Source organism: Falco peregrinus, chromosome 5, assembly GCF_023634155.1.
Source record: "Falco peregrinus isolate bFalPer1 chromosome 5, bFalPer1.pri, whole genome shotgun sequence".
NCBI classification, from domain to species: Eukaryota; Metazoa; Chordata; class Aves; order Falconiformes; family Falconidae; genus Falco; species Falco peregrinus.
This window is the reverse complement of record NC_073725.1, coordinates 69,128,420-69,138,544: the sequence shown is the minus strand read 5'-3', so window position 1 is coordinate 69,138,544 and position 10,125 is coordinate 69,128,420. Positions and strand designations below refer to the sequence as shown.

Here is a 10,125-nt window from a genome sequence, read left to right as displayed (position 1 = left end):
TCTATCCTGTCCCTGCTGAGCCCCACATGCCACATCTGTGCCCCCATGATGGCCCAGCCTGGAGTGCTTCTGTGCCAGCTGCGAGGGTGGCTCAGCACAGCCAAGGGCTGCAGTGATGGGAAGGGGAGATTGATCAGCGGTGGGAGAGATGGTGGTAAACCCTGCATCCCATCCTCGACGGTCTGGGCATCCCACGGGTGCTGGTCTGGGCATACCACAGGTACCAGTTTGGGCATCCCATGGGTGCTGGTCTGGGCATCCTGCAGGTGCTGGCCAACCTCCAGCATCCCCCCAGCACCCCAGCCTCGGGGCTTTCACCCACCCACCACCAAGATTCGGGGCCTGCAGGCAGCACGTGGGGGCAAATCCTGCCCCAGCAGCAGTGCCCAGGCCCCGTGGCAGCGAGGGCAGGAGGCACCAGGGCAGATCGGGGCGGATCGGAGCAGAGGAAAGCCCGCACGTGGCTCTGTCCCTCTCCTTAAATCCCAGGGCATCCTGAGAGTGATTCCAGCTCCACTGGCTTCCCACAACAGCCTTGACGTTTTCCACCAGCTGCTCATGCTGCACTTCAATAAACCAGCCCAGTAACCATCATTTGGGTGGTTTCTGTATTATTTATATTTATTTCCTTCCACTCCTGACCAAGAGTCGGGCCTGGAGCGAGGAGCTGGGCTGCGGTCGGCCCCGTTCCCACCGACCTGCTGCAGGGCCCCGTGCTCGACCCTTTGCTCCCGTCCCTGCTCTGGGTGCCACCGGCTCAGCAGGTCCTCAGCCTCAGCGGGCACCACCGGGGCCTGTCCTCCTCCGGCAGCGCCTGAGACCAGGGAACACACTACTGCTCCCCGCCGTGTGCCAGGGCTCCCGGGGAACCCCCGGTGACCCCAACACCGGGCACCGGCACCGAGTCAGCCCCGTATCTGCGCAGCACCGAGCAGCCGCTGCAGCCAGCGCACGGCTGTGGCCGTACTCTCCCACTCTGGGGTTCTGCTTTTTGCCCTTTCTTGGGGGGGGAAGCAGCCCCCGGTGGCAGGGCACAGCAGCCATGCTCCTCTCTCCCTCTCCCCCTTGCGGCATCGACGGGGGGGGGGCCAAGCCGGCGCGGGGAGCCCGGCCAGGCGGAGCGGGGATCCGGAGCAGGGCCCAGGGCAACGGCCGGGGCCGGGGGGGCTCCGGGGACCCGCTGCCCCCCGCCGCGCCCCACACCTGCCCCGGCCCCCGGCCCGCCCCCGGCCCGCTCCCGCCCCGCCCGCGGGCGGGGGCACCGGCTGCCGGAGCCGCCCCGTCCCGCCCCGCCCCGTCCCGTCCGCCCGGACTTTACCTCCCGGCCGGGCCCGCGCCGTTCCGGGCCATGTGAGCCGCGGGGCCGGGCCGCGGGGCCGCCACCGGCAGCGGGATGGAGCGCAGGAAGGTCTTCGTGGTGCTCGACGTGCTCTGCTTGGCGGTCGGTGAGGGCTCGGTACCGACGCGGCCGCGGAGCCTCCGGCCCGGGCGGCTCCGGAGCGGCCCCCGACCCCCGGTGGGGCTGTGCCGTGTGCCGGGGCCGGCTCCGCGGCAGGTACCGGGGCTCCGGGGTCCGCCCGTTGCCGGTGCTGCGGGGCCGGCCCGAGAGGCACCTGCTCGCCCCTGCCCCGGGCCCCCGCGGGGACCCCACCGGGGCTGCTTTGCCCTCGGGGCCGGGCTCCCGCTCCGGAGCTACCAGGTCCTGTCGGGGGTCCCGGTTCCCCCGGAGGGGGGATGTGAGGCGTGGGGCCGTGCGGGCGGGGGGGGGGGGGGCTGTGCTGGGGTCGCGCCCGGCGCGTTGCCGAGCGGGAGCCGGGGGGCCTCGGGGCGGGTGCGTTGGCCTCCCCGGGGGGGGGGGGCGGGGGCTGCCGTCGGTCCCGGGCCGGGCCCCCCCCCCGCCGGTCGGGACTTTCCTTCTGCCGCCGCCCTGGCTGCCCCCCGCCCGCCCGAGCGGGTCCGGGGGGGGCTGCGCGGCCTCGGGCGGGGGGGGGGGGGGGGCCTTTCCCGTGCCCCCCCCCCGCCCCCGGGGCAGGGAGACGCCAGTTTCCAAAACTGACGCGGACAAGCACCTAATTAAGACGGACTAAAAATAAAGGCCTAGGTCGTAATTTGGGGCTGCACCTCCCGGCCGGGAGCTGCTGGCGTGGGCTCCGGGCACCGGTGGGCCGGGGCGGGCTCCCGGTGGGTTTGGGTCCCTCGTGGTCCGGTGCCTTTTATTTTTAGGGGGAGCTTTTTTGAAAGATGAAATTATCCCGGAAAAAAAAAAAAAAAGGGTGTCTAATTTGAGCTGCAAATTAACGTTTTAGGTGCACAGGGAGGCGGCTGCAGACGCCCTGCGCCGGGCGACCGGGGGGGGGTGGGGGGCGGCTGGGGAAGGGCGGGGGGCTTGTTCCCAGCCCCCCGGCAGCGCTTCTGGCTGCTGCTGCCTCCGCCCGGGGGGAGGGGGGGGGGCAGGGGGGCAACACCCCCCCGTTTTATTATCGTCTTCCCCGCTCGCTCGGTGGGCGCAGGAGCGGCGGGACCCCCCGGCTGCGGCCCGGGGAGGGGGCGGGCGGGGACAAAGGTGCGTGTTCCCGGGAGACGGTGGAACTGGGAGGGGGGGGGGGGGGTGGGGGGGGCGGAAACCGCCGGGAAAGGCGGAACCGGGAGAGGAGCCCGGGCTTAAGGTGGACCGTGGGCCTTGGGAGCACCGCGCTTTCGGACTCCCCCTCCCGCCCCGCGGGGAGCACCCCGGGGCCGGTGCCCCCCGTCCTTCGGACTAGACCCTGCCCTGGCTTCTTCCTTGGGCAGGGGCTGGGCGGCTGCAGGGGCTGGGGGTCCTCTTTCAGCAGGGGGGCTCCATGGCTGCTGCACGGGGCAGAGACCCCCCACCAAAAAGCCCTTTTGGTCTCGGGGGTGATCCCATCCAGGGGTGAGCTCCGAGATGCTTGTGGCCAGAGCTGGGGTGGAAAAGCCTCTGGGGCTGGCCTGGACCAGGCAGCTGCAGCATCTCTCCAGAGCCCTGCCAGGAGCCAGGGGGGACAAGGGGCTGGCAGGGGCACCGGCTGCGGGAGGGTGAGGCTGGGGTCCACCTGGGCTGGATCGCCCACCAGCATTACCAGGCACTGCCTCTCCTGGAGCCAGTGTGAGGGTCCTGCTGGGACCTAGGGCCCTTCCCTGCTGTAAAACAGGTTTGTGAGATGCCCGTGCTCATTAATTTTAATGAGCTCCATCCTTCTAGCCCGAAAGACCCTGGGGAGTGTGAGGAGAGGGTGCAAGATCAGGTCCCAGGGCTGCTGTGCCTGGGGAGGAGTGGGGCAGCCGTGGGGGCTCGGCGGGTGCCCGGTCGGTCGCAGCCCTCTCGTGTGGTATCAGGGCGCCGCAGGCAGCTGTGAGCCCCGATAGGGCCCTATCAGCAGTGGGGCCAGTGCGCTGGCGGGTGCAAGTCCTCCTGCCCTGGGGGTGCAGGTGGCTCGGGGCTGCGTCCCCCGAGGGGGTCCCTCCCCAGCATCGGGAAGCAGAGACCCAAGGAGGAGGGATGGGGAGACTGCGCGGTGCTGGGTGCCTGTGTGGAGCCTGCGGGTGGGTGTCCCCAGTCCTCACCTTCTCTCTGCCTTGCAGCGTCTCTGCCCTTCGTCATCCTGACGCTGGTGAACTCCCCGTACAAGCGCGGCTTCTACTGCAACGATGATTCCATCCGCTACCCCTACAAGGCAGACACCATCACCCATGGCCTCATGGCTGGTGTCACCATCACCTGCACTGTTGTCATTGTAAGGAAGCGCCATCCCCTTCCCTCTGGGGCAGGGACATCCTGGCACATTGTACGCAGGGGTCCTGCCACAGCCCACCCCCAGGGTGCTGGCAGGGCAACAGGACCCTGGGGTCGAACCCTGCTCTGCTGGGAGTCAGGAGCTCCCTCTGGGGTGGTGAGACCCACATCCTATGGGGCTGGTTCCTTGCAGGGGGGTTGAGAGAAGCCCTATGAGCTCCTGTGGCTGGCAGGTGCCAGGGTCTCCTGTGCCACAGACCCCCGAGCATCCCGGTGCTGGGGAGCTGCTCAGTAGCCCCTCACCCTTTGGCGTTTGCAGATCTCATCGGGGGAGGCATACCTGGTCTACACAGAGCGCCTCTACTCCAAGTCAGAGTTTAACAACTACCTGGCCGCCCTCTACAAGGTGGTGGGGACCTTCCTCTTTGGGGGGGCCATCAGCCAGTCCCTGACTGACCTGGCCAAGTACATGATCGGCCGTCTCAGGCCAAACTTCCTGGCCGTCTGCAATCCTGACTGGTCCAAGGTGAACTGCTCCATCTACGTGCAGCTGGAGAACGTTTGCCAGGGGGAGAGCAGGAACGTCACCGAGTCCAGGTGAGCCGTGGGGCCCCAGGACACATCCCTTCTGGGCTCCTACGGTCTGTGGCAGCCCCAGAGGGATATTGATGCTCTCCTGCTGCAGGGTAGAGCCCACCGGGTACGTGGGGGCTTGCGGGGGGCCAGCTGGGCACTGGGGGCTCGCTGTCATGGCCTGACCTTCCCTTTTGCCCTGCAGACTGTCCTTCTATTCTGGGCACTCCTCCTTTGGGATGTACTGCATGATGTTCCTGGCGGTAAGTGCCATGCGGTGGGCACACCATGCTGTGGGAAGGCAGCGAGCCCACCCCCCCCCAGGTCCTGTCCCCTCAGGTGGACCAGTGCTCCGAGCACCCTTGTCTTCAGACTGGTTGGTGCCCCCTGCACTGGGTGATTGCTCCCCCCTTCCTTGCCCAGCTCTATGTGCAAGCCCGGCTGGTGGGGAAGTGGGCCCGGCTGCTGCGCCCCACCATCCAGTTCTTCCTCATCGCCTTTGCCATCTACGTGGGCTACACCAGGGTGTCCGACTACAAGCACCACTGGAGCGATGTGCTGGCGGGGCTGCTCCAAGGGGCTCTCATTGCCGTCCTCATCGTGAGTGCCCCATGCGTGACCTGATGCTCTGCCAGGTCGCTGCTGGCAGCAGCTCAGCCTGCCACAGGGGTCCCCAAACCGTCTTCCCTGTCGGTCTTTTCCAGGTCCGCTACGTCTCTGACTTCTTCAAGCACCGTCCCCCACGGCAGTGCGATGAAAAGGACCCAGAGCGCAAGCCCAGCCTGCCGCTCACCATGAGCGACCCCGACCGCAATCACTACAGCTACCGGGGTGCCCCGTGAGCCACACGTGGGCCACGCATACCGGACTGCAGACCTGCCCCTTGCTGCGCTCCGCACTGCTCCTGGCGCAGGGGACAAGGACCCTGGCTCTGTATTAACCGTTGGCTCCATGGCTCCGGTGCCTCTCGCTGCCGCAGGTACCTGCGGGATGATCCTGCCCATCTCTGCTCCCTCAGCACCGCAGCTCCTGGCTCCCTGTGCCTGCAGTACCTCTGTGCTTGCTGGTGCCCAGCGATCCCAGCACCCTGCCTGTGGGAAGGGGAGGTTCTTGGTCCCCTGTGGGTCTGAGTCATGCTCCAAGGCTGCTGTCCCAGCCCTCTGCGTGAAGGGAGGGTGGCACGTGGGGGTGGATTTATCGGGCTGGCAAACTGTGTCGAGCGAAGAGTAAACTCGTTGGGAAGCCTGAAGTTGCCTGTGCTGGGTGTGTGTTATCCCTGTCAAATTATCCAGCCTTATGAATACAAATCCTCACTAGCACAGGGGGAGGAGGACAGCTGCTGGGCTAGCAATACTCTTCTGGAAAGGATTAAAACGATCCAGAGTTCTTCTCTGTTTCCTGATTACCTTTAAAAGCAATCCTGGCCGCCAGGCTTTGCTCTGGTGGTGCCCGACGCCGCAGTGCTGGAAGCAAGGGCTTCTTGCACCCTGCCTGCTTTGCACCCGGCTTGGGGGATGCTCATGCCTTTGTCTCTCCTGCAGCTTCAGCTGATGCTTTAAGGGGGTGTGGGGTGTAGGGGGAAGGGGAGAAGCTTTCTGTGGTAAAGGAAAATAAATGGGGATGTGGAGCTGGACATGGGACTCCAGATGCCCTGGGAAACTGGGGAATGGGCCACGGAGCAGTCCCATTGCCGACGCGCAGCTAACTCCAGCGCTGGAGCACTGTGGGCCTCTTCTTAAACTACATGCATTTTCGTTATGATGTGTTTTTATAAAAATGTGTTTTTTAAATTAGATCATCCTTAAAGAATGTCTGTGTCAGGCCTGTTCTCTTACTCCGTGGATGCTCCTGGCCTCAGAGTGGATGGGCTTAAGTGTTTAGGGTTTCCTTTTCCAAGTAAAGGGGTCTGAAGTGCCTCGCTAGCTGGGAGGTTTGCTGGGGGGGTGGGGGAGCTGTTAGGGCGGCCGAGCCCCTCTCCCGTTTGCACTGGGAAAGCTGTGCTCGACCAGGGCTGCTCCCACTGCCTGTGAAGCCACCTTTGGGAGGGTTGTTCTTTGACTGGCCAGCCCTGTGAGAGGCGAGAAGAGCCGTGACTGGCGCAGGGCTCTGAGACCCGTACCCAGCTGGGTCCCATCCTGGCACTGCCTTCGCCCTGACCCCAGCAGCCTCTTGCGTTCCCCAGCACCGTGGCTGGCCTCTGCGAGGGGGAAGGGAAGGCGGAGAGAAGCTCTCGGAAAAAATGACGTTTTGTGCCTGCAGCTCCCTTGGCTGCTCTGGCAGCCCGAGCCGAGGGAAGGCAGGGCAGTGCGAGTGCCTTGGCACAGCTGCCCGGCGTCCCTCTCGCTGCGGGCAGGGCTGTGTGGGGACAGGTGGCGGGGGGGCAGTGGCCATGGGGGGGGGCACGGGGGGGGGGCACCCTGGGGGTGCCCTGGAAGGGCCGGGCTCAAGGGTCAGCTGGGGCTGCGTTGGCTCCACTGTGTTGTTGCCTGTGGTGTCAGCAACAGCCCTGCCTGGTTCTAGGGTCTGGGTCAAGATGGGGACATCCCAGTTCTGCCAGTGGCGCTGAGGGCCACCACCACTGGCTCCTGCCTTAAGTTTTTGGGTGGGCAGAGCTGCCAGTGTGGCACTGAAAGTGCTGGCTGTACTTGGAGTCTTGGCTGCTTGTAAGCTCCCTCCACCTGGGCACGTCCCTGGTTCTCGGGGACAGGAGCTCCCATGGTCACCCTGGTCCCTCGGGGCTGGGATGGCCAGTCCTGGGGTGGGCTCTGCCCCCAGACCCCCCTGCCTGCCCTCGGTCAGCGCAGCCTGGTCTGTCTGGGCTGGCAGCAGCAGGCCACCCTGCGTGCCCTGGGCTTGCTGCGTGGTGTCAATGTGCTTATGCAGCGTGGCTGACTCCAGTCTAGACAAGCCCTGAGCAAAAATACCTTCCCTATGCGGAGGCAACTCCCTCGCCACACGCTGGTTTTCTGTTTTCCGTTGAGTTTTCCTCCCTCAAGCCCTTCCCTGGTCCCCAGCAGGGTCCTTCCCCAGTCCCAGCCCTCCAGGGAGGGTTGATAGTGTAAACCAAAGCTGGTGGGAAGCGCCAGGGCATCTCTGCCGCGGGGTCTGCAAACAAAGGTCTGTAAAGGAGCAGCAGCTCCTGGAGTGGGGGGCAGCGAGGCACAGCCCAGGTTCCAGAGCTCATCTGCTTGGTTTTCCTCCGGCTGGGCTGCGGTGCCCAGCAGCTGCCCAGTTCCTGGCATTGCCTCGACAGCTCCTCTGTACAGCCAGGAACGTGCCTGCTCCTTTCCCTTGAGATCTGATTTCACCCCTTGGATGCATCTCTGGAAAAACCAGCTGGGCGACAATGCTGCAGTGTGTGCGGCTCCAAAGGGCAGGGCAGCTGGCTTGCGACGGGAGCTGGGCTGCTCCTTCCCCGGGTGGCTGAGCTGCCTGCCTCTTCCCAGCTGTGTCCCTGTGCCCGACGGGGGCTGAGACCTGACCAAACTCCTGACATGCCAAGCTGTGGGCAACCTGGATGCAGCGAGGGGCTGCGAGCCGCTGTCAGCCCCTGCCCCATGTGTTGTGCCCCAGCCCCTCGCTGGAAGGATGGGGGATGCTGGCCCTGAGGCCACCAGCAAGGCACTGGGGAAGGAGAAGCAGGCCCAGTTGCTGCTGCAATGTCTGCAATCCCTCCTGCCTTCGCCAGCCTCAGTCATGGCTGAACACCATGGCGTGCTGCCAGTGCTGCTCCAGCTCCAGGCCGGACCCCGCTGCCTCCGAGGGACTGCCTCAGGTCCCCTGGTCTGAGCATTGGGAGGATCTGGGCTGGGCTGGTGCTGCTCTCAGGAGCTGAGGTGGGGGGAGTGGGGGGTGGGGTGGGGCAGGGTCTAGTGGGGGGTAAGGTGCCCCCCACAGCTTGTGTGCCTTGCTTTCCCCATTGGAGGCTTGAGGCTGTACCAAGCCCGCGAGTCTGAGCTGGGGAGAGCTACATGCATCCCGCTTGGTGGATCTCAGGTGCTCATGTGCATCCTGTTTGGTGGATCTCAGGGGGCGAGCTAGTGCATCCTGCTTGGTGGATCCCAGGTGCTCATGTGCATCCTGTTTGGTGGATCTCAGGGGGCGAGCTAGTGCATCCTGCTCGGTGGATCCCAGGTGCTCACGTGCATCCCGCTTGGTGGATCCCAGGGGGAGAGCTATGTGCATCCGGCTGGGTGGATCCAGGCGCTCGGGGTGAGTTGTGCCCTTGGGCCTTTTTGTGCCAGCTTGTGCCGGCGGTGCCCGAGCCCCTTCGCGGTGGGTGACTCGGGGGTTAGGGATCCACTCCCGGCCGTGCTGGGGCAGATTCAGCCGCAGCCAAGCAGCGCTGGCCCGTGTGGCTGGGACCTGCTCTCCAAGAGCCGTCCTGTTCCCCGCCCTCAGCAGCCCCACGCACCCAGCGCTCAGCCAAGCCGCCTCCTGGCCAAAACAAGCTGCTTCTGGCACCGCTCGGCCCGGCGCTGGCTGCCAGCCCCGCTCCGGAGGGGGCCCCGGGCCGCCCCCCCCCCGCCCCGTGCCTCCCGGCTGCTCCCGCCCATGCCACGCAGCATCCGCCGCCCCTCGCCCTGGGCACCGGCGGACCCCGCTCGCCCGCCGGGCCCCGCCTGCCCCGGGGGCGCCCGGGCCCCGCCGCGCCCCCCTCCCGGCGCCCCCCCGCTGGGGGAGGCGGGCGCAGGGGCCGAGCCTCCCGGTGCCCGCCGCCCGCTCCCAGCGCCGGCTGCGCCCCGCCGGCGGATGTTACTCATCCCGCAAACATCCCCCGGACGGCCCCGGCCCCGGCGCCCGCGGAAGAGCCAGCGGCCGGGGGGGCGCGGCGGCCCCGCGGGGAGGGGGCGATGGCGGCGGTGCCGGTCGCGGCGGGGGTGTCCGGGCCAGAGCCCCCAGTCCGCGGCCCCGGGAGGCGGCCGTGCTGCGCGGGGGGGTCGGGGCTGGTGCCCGGCCCGGGGGGCCCCGAGCGCTCCCGGCCCCCCCCCGCCGGGCGCCGAGCACCACCCCCGCCTCTCGCCCCCGCCCCGCGCTGCCGGGGGGCCGGGCGGGGCCCTGCGGGGCGGCGGCGGCTGGGAAGCGGCGGGGCCCGGCGGCAGAGGGCAGCAAGAGCCCAGCGCAGCGGCGGGGCCCGGCCGCCGCCCCCGGCAGCCCGGCCAGCTCGCCCGCCCCCCCGGCCGGCTCGGCGGGACCCTGCGCGGAGCCCGGGTGCCCCCTCCAGCTCCTCCCTCTCCTCCTTCTCCGTCTCCCTCTCCTCCTCCCTCTCCTCCTCCTCCTCCTTATTCCCCCCCTTCTCCCTCTCCTTATCCTTTGACTTCTCCTCCCTCTCCTTCTGCATCTCCCTCTGCTCTCCTTCTCCTCCTCTTCCTCCTCCCTCTCCCTCCCCCTCTCCTTTTCCTCCCTCTCCTCCTCACTCTCCCTCTCCTCCTTCTGCCTTGTCCTCTCTTCCTTTTCCATATCTCTCTCCTCCTTCTCCTCCTCCTCCTTCTCCCTTTCCCTCTCTCTCCTCCCTCTTCTCCTCCTCCTTCTCCTTCTCCCTCTCTTCCTTCTCTGTCTCCCTCCCCTCCTCCTCCTTCTCCTCTTCCTCCCTCTCCCTCTCTCTCTTCTCCCTCTTTGGCTTCTCCTTCTCCCTCTCTCATTCTCTTTCTCCCTCTCCTCCCTGTCCTCCTCCTCCTCCCTCTCCCTCTCTTTCCTCCTTTCCCCCCTTCTCCTTTGCCTTATCCTCCTCTCCCCTTCTTCTTTCTCTGGTCCCATCGAGTGCCAACTCCCCCCCCCCCAACCCCTTAACCAACAACTCC

At 66.8% G+C, this 10,125-nt stretch overlaps 1 protein-coding gene across 1 annotated transcript; it reads left to right on the top strand.

The window, feature by feature from the left end:
* Positions 1-1,285: 1,285 nt before the first annotated feature.
* PLPP2 (phospholipid phosphatase 2) lies at positions 1,286-6,133 on the top strand. Its single transcript, XM_055806577.1, has 6 exons — positions 1,286-1,445; positions 3,601-3,752; positions 4,071-4,348; positions 4,530-4,587; positions 4,748-4,924; positions 5,029-6,133. Exons 1-6 carry the CDS (start codon positions 1,394-1,396, stop codon positions 5,164-5,166), a joined length of 855 nt encoding a protein of 284 aa, XP_055662552.1. The 5' UTR covers positions 1,286-1,393; the 3' UTR covers positions 5,167-6,133.
* The last annotated feature ends 3,992 nt before the right edge of the window (positions 6,134-10,125 follow it).

Bases quoted from the DNA above. Each gene is read 5' to 3' on its own strand.
- PLPP2 (XM_055806577.1), top strand. From the start codon at position 1,394: ATGGAGCGCAGGAAGGTCTTCGTGGTGCTCGACGTGCTCTGCTTGGCG. The intron at 1,446-3,600 runs GTGAGGGCTCGG...TCTGCCTTGCAG, and splicing joins CGTGCTCTGCTTGGCGGTCG to CGTCTCTGCCCTTCGTCATC. The intron at 4,588-4,747 runs GTAAGTGCCATG...TTCCTTGCCCAG, and splicing joins ACTGCATGATGTTCCTGGCG to CTCTATGTGCAAGCCCGGCT.